The 20,443-nt window shown below is 38.0% G+C and overlaps 2 protein-coding genes across 7 annotated transcripts in view; one reads left to right on the forward strand and one right to left on the reverse strand.

The window, feature by feature from the left end:
* Positions 1-5,494, forward strand: part of fam13c (family with sequence similarity 13 member C) — a 125,523-nt gene extending 120,029 nt beyond the window's left edge. For all 3 annotated transcript variants that reach the window (XM_063071581.1, XM_063071580.1, XM_063071578.1), the window contains one exon: positions 1,942-5,494. In XM_063071581.1, coding sequence (XP_062927651.1) covers positions 1,942-2,074 — 133 coding nt within the window. In that variant the 3' untranslated portion in view covers positions 2,075-5,494. The remainder of the gene's footprint in view (positions 1-1,941) is intronic.
* Positions 2,101-20,443, reverse strand: part of phyhiplb (phytanoyl-CoA 2-hydroxylase interacting protein-like b) — an 84,080-nt gene continuing 65,737 nt past the window's right edge. For all 4 annotated transcript variants that reach the window (XM_063071582.1, XM_063071584.1, XM_063071583.1 and 1 more), the window contains exons 3-6: positions 19,125-19,321; positions 15,587-15,761; positions 12,432-12,549; positions 2,101-6,607 (exon numbers count right to left, since the gene is read on the reverse strand). In XM_063071582.1, the coding sequence (XP_062927652.1) occupies positions 6,073-6,607; positions 12,432-12,549; positions 15,587-15,761; positions 19,125-19,321 (1,025 nt within the window). In that variant the 3' untranslated portion in view covers positions 2,101-6,072. The remainder of the gene's footprint in view (positions 6,608-12,431; positions 12,550-15,586; positions 15,762-19,124; positions 19,322-20,443) is intronic.

A 20,443-nucleotide genomic window follows, 5' to 3' on the forward strand; every position in this document is an offset into this window, starting at 1 on the left:
AATTACTAATTAATCAATGGATTCCGTGATCAGTTATATTCAAGATACAAAATGCTTTGCTCCCATGCAGTACATGTGCACATGCTTCGCACACACAAGTTGCACCACTCTGTACCAGGCACACATGTATCATACCACTCAACTTGCACCTTTTTCCTTTTCTTTAGTCCTATTTATACACTCACATTATTGCTTGGATATACTTCCAACAGAGGAATACAAGTCTTTTAGGTCCATTATCTTTTAAGCATCAGTGAAGTAATTTCACCCATTCCTTTCTCTCATTCTATTGGTATAGAAAATGTCAGCTACATAACCATTTTGTCATTTGTCTTACTGTTCTTTCCTTTCCCTGTTTGGGACAACCATGTTTCCTTAACCCCACATGCCTACTACTCCATGCCAACCCTGTATCTTTCCATCTAATCTGTCAAGACCAGCAAAATTTAAAAAATAATTCAGCAACAAGACAAATCTGGAAGCACAATATCTTGCCCCACACCAAGGCAGTTCCATTTAACTGTGCACTTGCAATGAACAAAAGTAACTGACAGGATAGATAGGGATAAATTATTTGTTTGAACTGCATGATTTTCAAAGTCACTATATTAGAAATTATGCTAATTACAAATCCAGAAAGAGATTATTTTCTGAAAATACTTGGAACTGTTCTTAACATTTTCTCCTGTTTCAATAGCTAGATGAGACCATATGATATAGGAGCAGAATTATGCTAATCAGTCCATTCCACCATAGCTGATTTACTATCCCTCAACCTGATTCTCCTGCCTTCTTTGATGCTTTTACTAATCAAGAATCTATCAATCTCCACTTTAAATAAACCCAATGATGTGGCCTCCATAGCCACCTGTGGCAAAGAATTCCAGATTCACCACCCTCCAAAAAGAAATTCCTCCTCATCTCTGTTCTAAAAGGGCGTCCCTGTATTCTGAGACTGTGGTAGGAAACATCCAGTATAGGAAACATCCACTCTAGGCCTTTGAGTATTCAATAGGTTTCAGAATTTCCCTCTCATTCTTCTAAACTCCAGCGAGTACCAGCCCCAAGCCATCAAATGCTCCTCAGATATAAACTGTTTCAATCCCAGAATCATTTTTATGAACCTCCTCTGGACACTGTCCAACGCCAGCACATCTTTTATTAGAGAAAGGGCCCAAAACAGCACACCATACTCGATGTGTGGTCTGACTAATGCCTTATAAAGCCACAGTATTACATCCTTCCTCTTATATTCTACTTGACTTGAAATGAATGCTAATATTGCATTTGCCTTTCTTATCCCACCAACATAACCTGCAAGTTAACCTTTAGGGAATCCTGCACTTGGACTCAAGTTCATTTACACCCCGATTTCTGAATTGTCTCTGTTTTAGAAACGTCTGCACCTTTAAGTGCATAACCATACACTTCTCTATATATACTATATTCCATCTGCCACTACTTTGCCTATTCTCCTAATCTATCTAAGTCTCACTGCAGGCACCCTGCTTCCTCAACACTGCCTGCCCCTCCACCTATCTTGTGTCGTCACAAACTTGGCCACAAAGCTATCAATTCCATCATTCAAATCATTACCATAACACAAAAAGAAGCGGCCCCAACACCAATCCCTGTGAAATATCATTAGTCAACAGCAGCCTATAAGTAAAACTTGCATAAGGGATGGTAAGAATTAACAGCGCATTGTTTTATTTTGGGTATATTTGTTCCTTTGCCTCTGGAATGCTGGCCAATAATTAGGTTAACTCCAAATGAAGTGGCGCATTAACTCTGTTTGACTTAGTTGCTTAATACAGCTGACACCTGCAGCTGTGTTTGGGGAAAAATTGTAATGGCAAATTCACACACTCATTCTAGAACTTCTATGAACCATATTATATTTTCTGTAAATAGTAAATTGTACACCAATCTTTCCTGTAGGAATGTCCAGAAAGAAGATCGCATACCAATGGCTGAAGAGTACAATGAGTACAAGCATATAAAGGCCAAGCTTCGATTGTTGGAGGTTCTTATCACGAAACTTGATGGCTCAAAAAATCTACTGAGTTCTTAGAAAACAGAAAATTTTTGAAGACTATTTTCTTGTCCTTGCAACAAACAGAGGAAGTTATTCAAACCTCTTTAAAGCTCCTGGATGTTTCAAGCTTGTGTTTGTGCCATAGAAACTCTTGGCTGCACCTTACTAATTACTGACATCCCTATATCCCAACAGTGACAGCAAAAATGAACACAGACGTTGTTGAGCAACTAATCAAAGTCACTGTTACAAAAGACAAAGTGTTATAAGATGCACCAGTATTTTTGAGCAGCTAGCTTTGAGAATTTTATTAAATAGACCTTTTTTGACATTGATAAACAATATATGAATTCATTTTTGGTAGGAGATGTGTTTAGAACAAACACAATTATTGATGGTCTCTGTTTGAGACTCCATAGCACTTTATTTGTATCAACCTGGACTGAAAAGTCATGTACAGTTATAAAAGCCTGCCTATTACTCATTTTTTTGATTTTCAATTTATATCATATTAAGTAGTTTGTGGTTTAAATACAAATATTATCATTGCTTGACAATGAAAAAAATTCAAAGTGGATTTACAATTGTCTGGGCACGATCATTTTTCTCAAGACCATTTAAAACACGGTGAAGATGCAATTCCTTTAATCATTTTTGATCAACTAATGACCTGGGATTGCCTTATCTTTATACCGTTTATTAACTGTGTTTTCATTTATATTTTTGGATAGTACACTAAAAATATTTGTAAAGTTTTGTAACTTTCATAATTTTCACAAGTAGTGATATTCTGAGACTGTAATATGTCTGCATGCATAATGTTCCTACAGTGCTTTATTAGTTTTTTGTGCATTATGGTATGATGCATTGAAAATGTCCCAATCAATCCTTTCAACCATTGCATTTTGAAATACTGGTTTTCCCACAAGATTTATGTGGACAAGGAAGGACATTTGGACAATCTTATTTGGACTGTAATAGGCCCTTCTGGCCCAATGAGATCGTGCCATCCAATTGCACCTATGTGACCAATTAACATACTGACCCCTTACTTCTTTGGAATGTGGGAAGGAACCCATGCGGACATGTGGCTAACGTACCAACTCCTTATAGACAGTGGCAGGAATTGAACCTGGGTGACTGGCGCTATAAAGTGTTACACTAACTGCACTGCCCTATCTTAGTTCATTATTCCAAAGAACTTCAAGTGATTTATATTTTTTTTGAAGCTGGCTCCTTGGTTGTCTCATGTTCTGCTCTCTCCATGGTTACATAATATCCATTAATTTGACTGCAATAGGCATCATAAATTTGAAATGCCACTGTTGCAAATAATAATTCTTATAATAGAGCGATTACCCACTCTTAAGTTCCTCTCCAAATGTATAACAGCTGTTTCCTTCTTCAGGAATTTCTCACTAATTTCTAGTTTTAGACCTAGGAAGTTGCTACCTTAAGTCACAACTTTTCATTTAGGTTTTTGTCTAATGGTTTTTGGAAATAACCCATTGAAACAAGGTTTTCTTCAATCCACTTAGTACGCTAATTTGTTACAGAATTTCAAAAATTCAGTGTCTGTTGTTCAGGTTAGTGTTTTTACAGGTAATCTTAATAATGAATTCCATTATTTTCTGGCAGGAATGTAAAACTATTAGCTGAGCCTTGCATTCTTATCCCTTTTTACTGGGGTCACCCCAATATTCACTTCATGTCCATCAGCATAAATCGTATCCCATGTCTAATGTTTTGAACACGTATATATCACAGACCTTCATATAATCAATAATTCTGGTCCTTCTGCTGAGTAGCAAACTAGGCAGTTCCCCAGTTACCTACCTGCTAAATCTGGCATTGCCTGCAGCAGGTTCCAAGTATGCATTTTACAGGTTTGCATTAGTTTGCAAGGGAAGGTTTGACCAGTTTAAATGACTATTTCCACCTCAGAACTGTTTTTGTATCTGGTTAACCTATGTCTCCAGACTTATTATTTGTCAGGAACTTGGATGTATTTCTCATTTCAGTTTCAAAAAGATTCAGTAACTACTAAAATTAATTCTGCTATTAAGGATTTAAAATTACTCTATTTTAATAAACAAAACTCAAACAAAATTAGATGAGCTCATTTACATCAATGTAAATTGTATTTACCTTTTTCTCCTATAGCCAAATTTTCCCCCCATTCAACAAGTGCTAAGAAAATATCAAATATCCAAATCAGTTGTTTGCACTACTCAACTATTAGTTTCATAAAAGGATATCATATTATTTAGCTCACTATTAAAATATTTAAATTGCTTTATTTACACAGATGATGGGAACAAAATTCATGGTAGAAAATTTTGTCCCATTTCCGTCTGAGTAATTTTTAAAGGTAAAAATTGATTACTGCCAGTCAACCTCACTAGCATATAAATCTGATTTATGTAGAAGAAAATTGTAAAAAGAATTTGCAAAGGCAGATCCAACTAATGGCAGACAGTGTTAGATTCTTTCTTATGTTTAATAATTGCTTAACTTAGCTTTAAATCTTTCAATGAATGCAGCTGTTGCACCCTTTCCACTTGGCTTTATCGAAAGCTGAGCTGTTGTGCACATAGATTAAATTGGTTAAATTTAGTGTCCTGCTGATTCCTATTTATACATCCTTTCAAAACAATTTCCTTAACCTTGTCTTTCGTTGGCTTGAAACTGGCTTTTTTTAAATTAAAAAAAGCTAAGTGCCTCTTTGCTCTTGTAGGTGTCAAAACCATGAAGTGGAATTTTTATCATTCAAAAGTGCTACCATACAAAATATGAATGTCTATTCAATGTGTATCAAATATATGTTTGAAGCCTTTTTAATGCTTATTTGAACTGAATTTGATTTGCATTTAATTTGCAAAGTCAAATGAATGTAGAGGAAAGTTAAATCTTTATAATATGTGAATAGTCTACCAAAATACTTATTGCTGAATTGGAACTTCTCTGTCAAGTGGGACTAATCATGAATTTCCTTGCTTGGTTCAAGTTATCTGAAGCACCACAAAGCAAAATTTAATCCTTGGATGGGAGCATTGATTCAAAATCATATTGGCAATGTTATGATTCAGCTTCAGTTGTACAATTTAAACCACAATCTACAATTCAAGTTACTTATCACATCAGTTTAAAAATCTGATGTGTAAGGAAAGTTTTAAATGCAGTGATAAGTTGCCATTCTTAATTAAAATTTAAAAGTTGTTTAGTAAACATCTGTCCATCCCTTTCTCTGGGAACCCTGTTCACTGATACAAATTGTTTATGCATTTTTTAAAGAAAGAGATCATAAATTATTGTTTGTTTAACACAATGCCAATATATGTATTTTGTTGCAGTTAGGTATTTATTAAACAATAGCTATGTTTGTAAGAAGAATAATAGTTAATGATATACATGAAGTTAGTGTTGGAATGTAATAAATAAGAGATGATAATTGCATTTTACAAGCATTTAATTTTTCATAACTGTCAAATTACTACAAAATGTAGTAATCATACACTGCACTGTAAATCTTTGAAGAGTACAAATACAAATATTTTTCTATTGTATTGTTTATTTTCTTCAAATACAGCAATTTAAAATATTTTTAAACTGTTAACTTTACTGGTAATTAGTGTCAGAGACTGTATTTCTCCTGCAAGATAGGTCATGCTGCAAACACACCTTAATGCTTGTTCCATTTGGTGGTAGTTTATTCTTGTTAAATATCTCTTTTAGAACACTACTTAGCTAATATCTTTGCTTTGCAAGAGAGCACATAACATTAATTATCTTCTTTTATAGCAAAGTATTGTCATAACTTTCGAAAGCAGAGATTTGTGTTTATTAGCTTTTTTTTTAGAACTTTGCAACAACTTTTACCAAATATCTCACAAGAAACATACATTTACATATTTCAGTAAATAAAACAACTAGCTGTAAGTTTTTGATGAAAAGCTGCATAATATGCTTCAAGGGGGAGAATGGAATACACAATGAAAACTATAATAATGTCAAGAGTGTGTAATTGTACACTGTTAACGCCCAACACTAATATTACAGGTCTTGCAGCTAGGATCTTTTTTTGCATTGGCTGTGGACAGACTCATCAACTGATGGCCACTAATCTCAGCCACGGTACCGAGAGAGAGATCCACAGGGTCAGTGTAGATTATTTCTAAAATGGCATCCTGAACATGATGATAAACCAGCCTACCATCCTCCTCAGTGCACGTCAGGAATTTGTTGTCTGCGATATTTAGCTGAGGAAGTCGTTGCTTGCAGAATTCGTCTCCTGCTGACCCCACAGGTGCAATAACCAGGATGATATAGTGGTAAGCTGTATACATACAATAAAAATCTCCAAAGTAGAGGTTTGTGTCTTCGTTGAAGAGTTTGCTAGCAGGGATCTGATAGCGATACCTGCCATAAGGTGAATCATGTGGAGGTTTTCCAGTGTTGAACTCGGTATTGCAGCTGAAGAAAATGCCTTCCAGTTTCCCACTGATGGGAGAACCGTGACTGCCACTGTTATCTTTTGCAGAAGGTTGCATTGTTTCCCCTTGTTTCTCCCTGAAAGTGATTTTTATGCAATTAATATAACTTAACCTTCATAAGAATAGAGCAGTCGCTATAATATGTTTAGATTGTTTATTTCCATTTGAATTGTTTGCTCTTTCTTACTAAATGGTTGGAAAAGAATTGAACCTCCATCTTTTACTGCACATAGCAAACTTGCTCTATAGTTCAAGTTACAGGTGTCTGCAAAAATTGATGGTAATGAAAAGACTATACATTTCATCTCTTGCCACTGTCTAATCATTTAACCCATCTACCAATCAAAACAACCTGGATGCAGTACTATTCAATACACAGTAGTGTAGCTTACTACACTGTCAGCAAGATGTCAGAAAATGTAAAGTGAATCAAAGACAAGGCAGCTTAACTCAACATCTGTAATTTATTCAATTTTCCTGGTGATGCTGGCAAGGTTGGTATTTAGTTCCCATCCCCAATTGTCCCTGAATGGAATCACATATAGTCTGAGTAAATTTGGTACATTTATTTCCTGAAGGACATTAACGAACCATAATATACATAGTGATCTTTCAGATTACACAGTATCAAAATAAGCCCTTTGCGTGAACTGGTTCATGCTGATCAAGATTCCCATCTAAGCTAGTCTATTTACCCTCTAAACTACACTGAAAATCACTTTTTTCTCTATTTGTATTGAACCTGCACCTACAGATAGTGAATCCATTTTCAATTGTCTTAATGAGGAATTGAGCCTTCACATTGACTTCAGACAACTTATCCTCCAGTTATATAATCTATATGTGCAATCAGCTCAAATTTGTGCAATCTTAAACATCTCTTTACAGTTAAATCAGCTGAAAAAAGTTTGTTAATTTTGACTGAACAGAAAAGTAATATCCACATGATGCCAAGTTTAAAGACCATCTCCAATAACCCCTTCCCAGACTTTGTTTGAGTCTGTACCCCATGTAAATGTCTCCCCTCTCCTTAAGGCGGACTTATTGAACCCATATTGTGCCCTAAACCTCAGACTTAATTTGAGTCAATCTTGCATTCTTTGGTCTATACAGAGTCTGCATCAAATTACCATCTCCATTTTTACCATTTGATTTTCTATGTTTGTAGTAATTTCCAAAAAGCGAGGACTGAGTTCTCTAAAAGGTTTTGGACAAAGAAACATCAGAACATGGGGCTCAGGTGGCAAATTAAAAGCAATTATTCCTCTGCAAATGAGTACTAGATAGAAATATTTAACTCTAAGAGATTTATTGTTTCTAGAAATTGAAAGGGAGAAAAGTATGAGAGCCCAAATTAAACATACTGGAGTAGAGGTGCTTCCTGAGCAAGGAGTTCTTACGATACAGAAGTAACTGGTGACTTGGCCATAAGGAAATGCAGAAGATTTAGAGATCTTAACATAACATCACAGAGCTATGGGGTTAATAACTGGTTTACACCATGTTTACGGCAACTTCTAAACAGTCTAGCAATAGGAAAGATCTTATGAACATTGCAGGAGTGTTTGGGGCAAAGTAGGACTGACACTGAGGGATGCTGTGTGTGTGAGAAGCAACTGTGAGCAATCCACAGTTGGGTTACAAATTCCTGATGATACAACTGGGAAAGGTACTTGTGGACAACTGAGAGAGAGAGAGAAGTATTTATTTATTTAGAGATACAGTATGGAACAGGCCCTTCCAGCCCAACGAGCCACACTGCCCAGCAACCCTATTTAACCCTAGCCTAATTACCATAGAAACCAGAGAAACTACAGCACAGAAACAGGCCTTCTGGCCCTTCTTGGCTGTGCCGAACCATTTTCTGCTCAGTCCCACTGACCTGCACACGGACCATATCCCTCCATACACCTCCCATCCATGTATCTGTCCAATTTATTCTTAAATGTTAAAAAAGAACCCACATTTACCACCTCATCTGGCAGCTCATTCCATACTCCCACCACATTCTGTGTGAAGAAGCCCCCCCTAATGTTCCCTTTAAACTTTTCCCCCCTCACCCTTAACCCATGTCCTCTGGTTTTTTTCTCCCCTTGCCTCAGTGGAAAAAGCCTGCTTGCATTCACTCTATCTATACCCATCATAATTTTATATACCTCTGTCAAATCTCCCCTCATTCTTCTACGCTCCAGGGAAGAAAGTCCTAACCTATTCAACCTTGCTCTGTAACTGAGTTTCTCAAGTCCTGGCAACATCCTTGTAAACCTTCTCTGCACTCTTTCAACCTTATTTATATCCTTCCTGTAATTTGGTGACCAAAACTGAACACAATACTCCAGATTCGGCCTCACCAATGCCTTATGCAACCTCATTATAACATTCCAGATCTTATACTCAATACTTTGATTAATAAAGGCCAATGTACCAAAAGCTCTCTTTACGACCCTATCTACCTGTGATGCCACTTTTAGGGAATTTTGAATTCCCAGATCCCTCTGTTCTACTGCACTCCTCAGTGCCTTACCATTAACCCTGTATGTTCTACCTCGGTTTGTCCTTCCAACGTGCAATACCTCACACTTGTCTGTATTAAACTCCATCTGCCATTTTCCAGCCCATTTTTCCAGCTGGTCCAAGTCCCTCTGCAGGCTCTGAAAACCTTCCTCACTGTCTACTACACCTCCAATCTTTGTATCATCAGCAAATTTGCTGATCCAATTTACCACATTATCATCCAGATCATTGAAATAGATGACAAATAACAATGGACCCAGCACTGATCCCTGTGGCACACCACTAGTCACAGGCCTCCACTCAGAGAAGCAACTCTCTACTACCAGTCTTTGGCTTCTTCCATTGAGCCAATGTCTAATCCAATTTACCACCTCTCCATGTATACCTAGCGACTGAATTTTCCTAATTAACCTCCCATGCGGGACCTTGTCAAAGGCCTTACTGAAATCCATGTAGACAATATCTACTGCCTTCCCTTCATCCACTTTCCTGGTAACCTCCTCGAAAAATTCCAATAGATTGGCCAAACATGACCTACCACGCACAAAGCCATGTTGACTCTCCCTAATAAGTCCCTGTCTATCCAAATGCTTGTAGATTCTGTCTCTTAGTACTCCCTCTAATAACTTACCTACTACCGACGTTAAACTTACTGGCCTATAATTTCCCGGATTACTTTTCGATCATTTTTTAAACAACGGAACAACATGAGCCACTCTCCAATCCTCCGGCACCTCACCCATAGACAGCGACATTTTAAATATTTCTGCCAGGGTCCCCACAATTTCAACACTAGTCTCCTTCAAGGTCCGAGGGAATACCCTGTCAGGTCCCGGGGATTTATCCACTTTAATTTTCCTCAAGACAGCAAGTACCTCCTCCTTTTCAATCTGTACAGTTTCCATGATCTCACTACTTGATTCCCTTAATTCCACAGACTTCATGCCAGTTTTCTTAGTAAATACAGACGCAAAAAACCTATTTAAGATCTCCCTCATTTCCTTTGGTTCTGCACATAGCTGACCACTCTGATCTTCAAGAGGACCAATTTTATCCCTTACAATCCTTTTGCTCTTAGTATACCTGTAAAAGCTCTTTGGATTATCCTTCACTTTGACTGCCAAGGCAACCTCATGTCTTCTTTTAGCCCTCCTGATTTCTTTCTTAAGTATTTTCTTGCACTTCTTATACTCCTCAAGCACCTGATTTACTCCCTGTTTCCTACACATTTCATACAACTCCCTCTTCTTCTTTATCAGAGTTGCAATATCCCTTGAGAACCAAAGTTCCTTATTCCTATTCACTTTGCCTTTAATCCTGACAGGAACATACAAACTCTGCACTCTCAAAATTTCTCCTTTGAAGGCTTCCCACCTACCAATCACATCTTTGCCAGAGAACAACCTGTCCCAATCCACACTTCTTAGATCCTTTCTCATTTCTTCAAATTTGGCCTTCTTCCAGTTCAGAACCTCAACCCTAGGACCAGATCTATCCTTGTCCATGATCAGGTTGAAACTAATGGTGTTATGATCACTGGAACCAAAGTGCTCCCCTACACAGACTTCCGTCACTTGTCCTAACTCGTTTCCTAACAGGAGATCCAATATTGCATCCCCTCTAGCTGATCCCTCTATATATTGATTTGGAAAATTTTCATGAACACATTTTACAAACTCTAAACCATCTAGACCCCTAACAGTATGGGAGTCTCAATCAATATATGGAAAGTTAAAATCCCCCACCACCACAACTTTATGTTTCCTGCAGTTGCCTGCTATCTCTCTGCAGATTTGCTCTTCCAAGTCACGTTGACTATTGGGTGGTCTGTAATACAATCCCACTAATGTGGCCATACCTTTCCTGTTTCTCAGCTCCACCCATAAGGACTCAGTAGACAAGCCCTCTAATCTGTCCTGCCTGAGTACTGCTGTAATATTTTCCCTAACAAGCAATGCTACTCCCCCACCTTTCATTCCTCTGCCTCGGTCACATCTGAAACATCAGAACCCTGGAATATTAAGCTGCCAATCCTGCCCCTCCTGTAGCCAAGTTTCACTAATTGCTATAAGGTCATAATTCCACGTGTCAATCCATGCCCTCAACTCATCCGCCTTCCCTGCAATACTCCTAGTATTACAGGACAATTTACAATGACTATTTAACTGACTAGCTGGTAGGTTTTTGGACTGTAGGAGGAAACCCACACACACATGGGAAGAATGATCAAACTGTCTTACAGAGGACACCACAATTGAAAGAAGAATTCCAATGCCCCAAGCGTTAATGGTGTTGTGCTAACTGCTGCGCTACTGTGCCATCTGATGGGATGGGTTTGATTCCTTCATATAGTAGTGTTTATATTTGCTTCAGAAATCGCTCCAGAAAATTCAGCACTACCTAAATTACATTTAATCTAAGCAGTTGTTTTTAATGGAGTCAAATGTTTAATCTCATTAGTCTGATTTGGGACTAAGACAGTTCTCCCATGCTCCACAGCATCAGCAAAGGTCCCTGTCATGCACCCTCCTGGCATGAAGCATTTAGGTGCCGTGAGTCCTGCTCTGAGTTAGAATGGTGCTAGCAGCCATTAAGTGGCCGATGTGGGGTGGTTACTAATCATATTCACACTGTTGTCTATAAAATAAAAAAAGTCAGATTAATATTACATTTGATAGGTATCTGAGTAGCCAGGGCATCAAACGTTATGGTGAGAAGGCGGGAGAGTGGGACTAAATGGGAGAATGGATCAGCTCATGATAAAATGGCAGAGCAGACTTGATGGGCTGAATGGCTGACTTCTGCTCCTTTGTCTTATAGTCTTAATATTAAACTGCAGGGTGAAAATAATTTACATGCTCGCATACTAAACATAAATTAACCTTGGATATTTAGTCCCCTCCTTTCCTGGGATCCTGGCTTGTAGTATTTTTGGCAACTATGAGAATTTTTTAATGTAGTAGCTATTAAGACCTCCATAATAGAAACTTTCCCAATTATAACAATTTGAAGTTTCCCTCTGCATAGAATTTGATGTCCTAAATATAGAAGTTTTACAGTTAAGAACAATTTAAAAGATTTCCTATAGCACTTTCAAATATTTAGTGACTTCAGGACCCATTTAAAGTTAAATTCATTTGTATTTATTGAATAAATCTTTTAGGTAACTCAATTAGTGGCAAATTTGCGTATCTAGCAATAATGACCGCTTTGTTTACTGAATAGCCATAAATATTTGCATATTTATGGCTGCCAATATTCTCCCAACAATATCAATTGTTTAAGATGATCTAGATTATTAGTTGTAAAAAAATCTATTATATAAACAGCAATTTGTGTTAAATTTACGAACAATCAATGTAGTCTGTTTTATGATTTATTCTTACCGAATATAGTCAAAGTATTCTTTGTGTTGGTTACGATAGAAAACTGAAAACTTCAGCATCCGTCCTGAAATTGCTTCGGCTTTTTCCATTAACTGTGTTAGATGAACCTTGGAATAGTCTGCAGAAAAATAAAAAGTTTTCTGTTAATAGCATTACAGTACCTCAATTTTAAATATTAAAATGCTATACAAGAACAATATTATTTTGTAAAGTACATGTGAAAAATATTAAATTTAGGGCCCAAAACTGCAAAACAACTAATTTAATCAAAACCATTTCTGTTATATTTAAGTATCAGGAAAACTAGCTGGATAAACTTGGGTTGTTTTCTCTGGAGCGCCAGAGGCTAAGGGGAGATCTGATAGAGGTTTACAAGATTATGAGAGGCATAGATAGAGTGGACAGAGAATTTCCCAGCATTGAAGGCTGAGAGAGGGTAGGTTCAAAGGGGATGTGAGGGCTAAGTTTTTTTACTCAGAATAATGGATGACTGGAACATGCTGCCTGGTATGGTGGTACAGGTGAATACATTGGAGGCTTTTAAGAGACATTTGGATATGCACATGGGTGTATGGAAGATGGAGAGATATGGACATGGTGTAGGTAGGAGGAAATTAGTGTTTGGATGCTTCTGATTTGCTTTGTAACAACATTGTGGGCTGAATGGCTTGTTCCTGTGCTATACTGTTCTATGTTCTAAAATAATAATGTTTTCTTTAATTTTCTTCTCAAATATTTTCATGCACACTCAAATAGCTGTTATTAAAATGAGAACTTGGGATTTTAGGGAAAATGTGGAATAGGCCAACAGGGCTCCTCATTAAAACTTGCACGGCAATAGATCACTGCCTAGATTTAAATGAACACTTTTGTATTTAACCTTTAGAGAGTGACAGATTTCCAACTTGTTATCTCGGTAAAACAAACTGACATTGTAATATTTCTGTGTTATGGATTCTTTTGCAGACGTGACCTGATATTTCACTTATATTGAAAGAAGGGACTGAATCATGCAAACATGTTCCTTTCTTTTGCTGTTGGATAGATTCACAGATTACAATGGGCTGGCATCTTCCTTTCAACTACATCATTTACAAGCTCTGAAGTTTCTGATAATGTGCTGACTCCTGTTTTAAAGTCAATAGACTAGTTTTTCCCTGACTGAACAGATTTGCTGATGATCTGGTTGCTACTGAGTCAACTTCCAATTTATTTACTGGATCAATGTTATCCTTTATAAGCTTTTCAGACATTGTTCTTTTTCTAGATTAACAACCAGCTGGAAAAATGGCTGACAGAATTTAATGCAGTTGCACTTTGGGGGGACAAACCAGGGCAGGACTTACACAGCAAATGGTAGGGCATTGAGAAGTGCAGTTGAACAGAGGGATCTGGAAATCCAGATTCATAATTCCTTGACGGTGTGTCACAGGAAGAGAGGGTCATACGGAGAGTTGTTGGCACACTGACCTTCATGAATGAAAGTATTTGGTACAGGAGTTGGGATGTTACACTGAAGTTGTATAAGATGTTGGAGAGGCCTAATTTGGAGTATTATGTGCAGTTTTAGTCACCTATCTAAGGGAAATATATCAAGAAGATTGAATCAGTACACAGTAAATTTACAAAGATGTTGCAGGGACTTCAGGACCTGAATTATAGGGAAAAATGGAATAGGTTAGGACCTCATTCTCTGAAGCGTAGGAGAATGAGGTGAGAGTTGATAGAGATTAACAATATTGTAGGGTATAAATAGGGCAAATGCAAGCAGGCTTTCTCTACTGAGGTTGCGCAAGACTCGAACTAGAGGTCATAGCTAAGGGTGAAAGGTGAAATAATTCTGGGGAACAACTTCACTCAGAGGGTGGTGAGAGTGTAAGGAATGAGCTGCCAGCAGAAGTGGTGGATGCAGGTTTGATTTCACTATTTAAGAGAAATCGTCTCACGGGTGTGGATTTATTGAGTATGCCCACAAGACAATGAATCTCAGAGTTGTATATGGTGACATATATATATACTTTGATAATAAATTTGCCTTGAATTTTTAAATTTGGAGAGATACATGGACAGCAAGGGTATGGTCAGGGTGCGAGTCAATGGGACAAGGCAGAATAATAGTTCGGCATGAACTAAAAGGGGTGAAGGGCTTGTTTCTGTGCTGTAGTGCTTTATGACTCTGACTCTGCTTCTGCAACTTCTTAATTGTCACCTCATAATCCAGTGACTCTTCTAATCAACAGTAGATTATTTTCTCTACTGACTGCTGAATCATTCAGAAAATGATCATTTTAGAAAGAAAAAAAACACCTCCCTTCTGTCTGAGAATCAATAACAACTCCCAGAAAACCGTGGGTATTAAAACTTTACATTCAGCCCGTAGAATGATTGCATTTCTTACTTTAATGGCGAAAAGATGTATTTTACAACATTGGAAAGAGCTTAATGCTCCAACTACCTTTTTTTGGTTTTCTCAGACGATTTTATGTTTGAATCTGGAGAAAATTAGAAGTAACCTTTATGATTCTTCATTTAAATTTGAACAGATTTGGGGACCTTTTATTCGATATTTTCATTTAATGTAATATTTACCCTTCTTGTTTTTTTTTCACTGTTTTAATGGAGGTCGGGATTGAGGACGTGATTTTAAGTTTAACTCTGTTTGGTTTCAAGTTAGCCCATTGCTTTGCTTTGCTTTTAGTTAGTTGCACGGTGGGTTTTTTTTTGGGTTTTTTTTTCTTTTTTTCCATTGATATATATAAAATCTAGTATACTATTATGTTATTTTGGTTTCTTATGCTTAAATTACATTGTTTGTAGTATTTTCTTTTTGGTATTGTTATCTTTTGGAATTTTATTATACTTTAACATTGTATTAATGTTTATATGGCTTACCTTTTTTGTATACTTACTCAATAAAAAGATTTAAAAAGAAAAGAAAAGAAAACTTTACATATATTGTCCAGGAGTTTTTCTATTGTTAGTAGATGTAGCGCACATGAAATGTTTGGAGAGCAGGTATACTATTGCTTGTCACTCATTGGTAATTGATGCAGTGGTAGATCAGGGCTGTAAACTCACATTGGAAGTATTCTTGAAGAGTTGATTTTACCACCTTGTTGGATTATGTTTGAGAAATTCAAATTCAAGTGTTTTACCTGCAGTACAGAATTCCACAACTTCGCTCCAGTCAGACACAGTGTAATCGCCATCACCTTGCTTTGAGGCAGTCTGAACAGCTACAGTATACTCTGTTCTGGGACTCAAGAACCAGTGACCACGTACTGTCATTGGCAGAGGAACTGCTTTTGCCACCAATTTAGTAGGAACATCCTGTAGCACAAAATTAAATTCTGATTTCTCAAATGAAGCATTAAAAATACGGACACCAGAGTACTCATGATTACAACTACCCTTTTTTAAGGCATTCAAATTACAAAACTATTGAATTCAGAATTGAATATCTTCAGGATTTTTTGGATCATATATATTCAGTGGTGAATATGGAAACTCAAGGTATCTAGAATTTCATTGTGTGTTGTCATCCTGGATTACATGGGAACTAGAGCAAGAAACTCCCTTTGTTTTCTACAATCGTATATAACTGAAGACTATATAACTTTTCTATTTAACTTAGCAAGAGCTAAGTATCATTTTGGAAAGTTGTCTCAGCCTTCAATCAATGTAGCACTATACAATGTGTGATACAACTCACTCAATCCTGTGAAGCACTCTCATGTATATCAGAAGAGTGCAAAAGTGGCAAAAATGAGCTGGAATAACATTATAGAGCAAAGGGTTGGCTGGTTTAATCTGAAGGAAAAGTCAGAGAAATGGGTGCTTTGGACCAACTTGTGCTTGCTGAGCTAATCCTACTTATTTGCATTTGGTCCAAATCCTCTGAATCTTTCCTATCCATGTATCCTATCCAACTGCCTTTCAAAAGCAATGGAAGCTTTTTGCTGTGCAGATGTAGACTTACTGTACCTGAAAGCTAATCATGCACATCTGGAACTAAATTCTTACATCGTCTTACTTCAGTGAGAAATTAATTGACAGCAAAAAGATGGAAATCACAGAAAAACTGATAGTCATAGTCATAGTCATACTTTATTGATCCCGGGGGAAATTGGTTTTTGTTACAGTTGCACCATAAATAATAAATAGTAATAGAATAAATAGTTAAATAGTAATATGTAAGTTATGCCAGTAAATTATGAAGTAAGTCCAGGACCAGCCTATTGGCTCAGGGTGTCTGACCCTCCAAGGGAGGAGTTGTAAAGTTTGATGGCCACAGGCAGGAATGACTTCCTGTGACGCTCTGTGCTGCATCTCGGTGGAATGAGTCTCTGGCTGAATGCACTCCTGTGCCCACCCAGTACATTATGTAGTGGATGGGAGACATTGACCAAGATGGCATGCAACTTAGGCAGCATCCTCTTTTCAGACACCACCGTCAGAGAGTCCAGTTCCATCCCCACAACATCACTGGCCTTACGAATGAGTTTGTTGATTCTGTTGGTGTCTGCTACCCTCAGCCTGCTGCCCCAGCACACAACAGCAAACATGATAGCACTGGCCACCACAGACTCGTAGAATATCCTCAGCATCGTCAGGCAGATGTTAAAGGACCTCAATCTCCTCAGGAAATAGAGACGGCTCTGACCCTTCTTGTAGACAGCCTCAGTGTTCTTTGACCAGACCAGTTTATTGTCAATTCGTATCCCCAGGTATTTGTATTCCTCCACCATGTCCACACTGACCCCCTGGATGGAAACAGGGGTCACCGGTACCTTAGCTCTCCTCAGGTCTACCACCAGCTCCTTAGTCTTTTTCACATTAAGCTGCAGATAATTCTGCTCACACCATGTGACAAAGTTTCCTACCGTAGCCCTGTACTCAGCCTCATCTCCCTTGCTGATGCATCCAACTATGGCAGAGTCATCAGAAAACGTCTGAAGATGACAAGACTCTGTGCAGTAGTTGAAGTCCGAGGTGTAAATGGTGAAGAGAAAGGGAGACAAGACAGTCCCCTGTGGAGCCCCAGTGCTGCTGATCACTCTGTCGGACACACAGTGTTGCAAGCACGTGTACTGTGGTCTGCCAGTCAGGTAGTCAAGAATCCATGATACCAGGGAAGCATCCACCTGCATCGCTGTCAGCTTCTCCTCCAGCAGAGCAGGGCGGATGGTGTTGAACGCACTGGAAAAGTCAAAAAACATGACCATCACAGTGCTCGCTGGCTTGTCCAGGTGGGCGTAGACACAGTTCAGCAGGTAGACGATGGCATCCTCAACTCCTAGTCGGGGCTGGTAGGCGAACTGGAGGGGATCTAAGTGTGGCCTGACCATAGGCCGGAGCAGCTCCAGAACAAGTCTCTCCAGGGTCTTCATGATGTGGGAGGTCAATGCCACCGGTCTGTAGTCATTGAGGCCGCTGGGGCACGGTGTCTTCGGCACAGGGACGAGGCAGAACGTCTTCCACAGTACAGGAACCCTCCGGAGCCTCAGGCTCAGGTTGAATACATGGCGAAGTACTCCACATAGCTGAGGGGCACAGGCTTTGAGCGCCCTGGTACTGACACCATCCGGTCCTGCAGCCTTGCTTGGGTTGAGACGTTTCAGCTGTCTTTTCACCTGTTCAGCTGTGAAGCCCACTGTAATGACACACTATCATTACAGTGTCATTATTATTAACCCCAACCCCTATTGAGTATTGTCTGTTGATTATGAAGCAGCTAAAAAGAAAGCGATTCCACCAGAACCCAACATGTCCTTTTTTTTTGTCTTGTGAGTAGGAGTTAGGCAGTTACAGCCTGACATCCCAGAAGGTTTGTTAACAGCTGTCTCAAGTAATGCATTTGTTATATTTGATGAGAAATATTACATGCTGATGGAGCAATTGTTGCAGTGAATTGGCCTTTCAGATCTTGTTTTAAAATAGGCACTGACTCAACCTAATAAAAAAAGATCAAAAACACTAATACTTTAAATGTCAGAAACTCAAAACATTCCATCACAGACTACTTCTATTTTATTTAAAAAAGTATTAAAATTAGTAAGTGGGTGGAACAACCTTTTGGCCTGTGTAACAATGCAAATACCAATAAAATACATAACTTGATACTACGCATCACAATTTAAGCATTTAATACGAAGTTTGCTATGAAGCCTATTGGAGTTTATTTTAATTTGGCTGATTATTCTGTATATTATGAGGACTGTTTTCAGCACACTTCAAAAGTCTAATATTTGCCTCACACTATGCACAATCTTCATTGCTATTGTTTGGCAACTCAGACTACTTCTTGATGTCACCTTTCAATTCAAGGCTACTCTTGTCTCTTAAATGGAATGTTTCATTTTCCCTCATCCATATTGCCATTATTCCACATTGTTCATGGGCTCTTCTGTTTCTTGATCCACTTTTCTTTAATATCTTTGGACTGCTTTGAATCAGAAGCTTTAAGGCACAGCATGAGGAACAGTAAGTCTTTGCAGATACTGTTTCAATTATGCAGAAATGAAAAATAATTCTTTAAAAGGAGTAACTATATGGTCAACTGACTATGACATTTAACTTCACTGAAATGAATCTCTATTTAGAATTATTTGGTAAAAGCTTTGGTCTATGAAACATTAAACAAACACAGTGGCCTTAGCATAAAACTATGTACAATTGACAACAGAATTTTACCTTGTGTTTGAATTTATTAGAATTCTTGGTTTCTTTCTTGTTCAGATCAATAAAGTAATGCGTGATACGATCTTTACATTTTGAATCCATGCTCCATGAGATTTTGAAAGAATCGCATGTGATGTTGCTTATTTTTATGTTATGTGGAACAGCGAGCTCTTCCATCTCTGCAATGCCACTATCCTGTGATTTGTTTCCTGTGGAAAAAGTCAAAGTAATTTTAAAGTATTAATGATATACATAATTCTGATTTATATAATCACAAAAGATTGGCGAGACACTTCTGGGTCACAGTTCAGGTACTTATCCATCTTATAATACCTACTTTTTTAAGCTGTGGGTTTAATATATGGTGTAGTGTAAAAACTCCACTATGTTGCACCTTGCCCGTGATACAATACAGGTGATGCCTACATTATGGCCATTCTAGTTATAGAAACTCACCCTTACAGAGTTCACAAATCACTACGCAAAATTTTCTGACACAGAATGTGATACAGAATAAAATACATTCTTGTGGAGCTGATATGGAAGAAAAAGATAAAACTACACCAAGTACATGGATGGGAGGTGTATGGAGGGATATGGTCCGTGTGCAGGTCAGTGGGACTAGGCAGAAAATGGTTCGGCACAGCCAAGAAGGGCCAAAAGGCCTGTTTCTGGGCTGTAGTTTCTGTGGTTTACTGAAGTTGCTTCTTTTGCATAAGCCTTGACCATGCCAGAGTTTAATGTTGTCATCAGCTGTTAAGTAATGGTGGTGGGTCACACTGTTATCACTGATAAAATGGCTTTAACACAAAAGAAAAACATCTTGCAGGAATGCACTTCTGCTTATAATATGCGATTGAATGGGAAAATGGGGGTACCATTACAGAATATCGTGATATGGAGGAGTCTCTTAGAACACAATCAAATCCCACTACATCCTCTTGTATAAGTGGATGAGTAACAGCAAGCTGGAGCTGTAAGCAGTGAGTCAGGGGTGGTGGCTACAAATAGTGGTCACTTTATTAGGTACATTTGTTGCTAGTTGATGCAAATACCTAATCAACCAATCATATGGCAGCAAATTAATGGATAACAGCATTGCCGGGAGGTTCAGTTGTTCAGACCAAACATCAGAATGGGGAAGAAATGTGATCTCAGTGACTTTAACCATGGAATGACTGTTGGTGCCAACCAAAACTGCTGATCTCCTTGGATTTTCACATGCAACAGTCTCAAGAGTTTACAGAGAATGGTGTGAAAATCAAGAATCACTTATTGAGCAGCATAAGTGGGAAAAACACCTTGTTAACAAGACAGGTCAGAGAAGAATG

This window comes from Mobula hypostoma, chromosome 19 (assembly GCF_963921235.1).
Source record: "Mobula hypostoma chromosome 19, sMobHyp1.1, whole genome shotgun sequence".
Lineage (NCBI taxonomy): Eukaryota > Metazoa > Chordata > Chondrichthyes > Myliobatiformes > Myliobatidae > Mobula > Mobula hypostoma.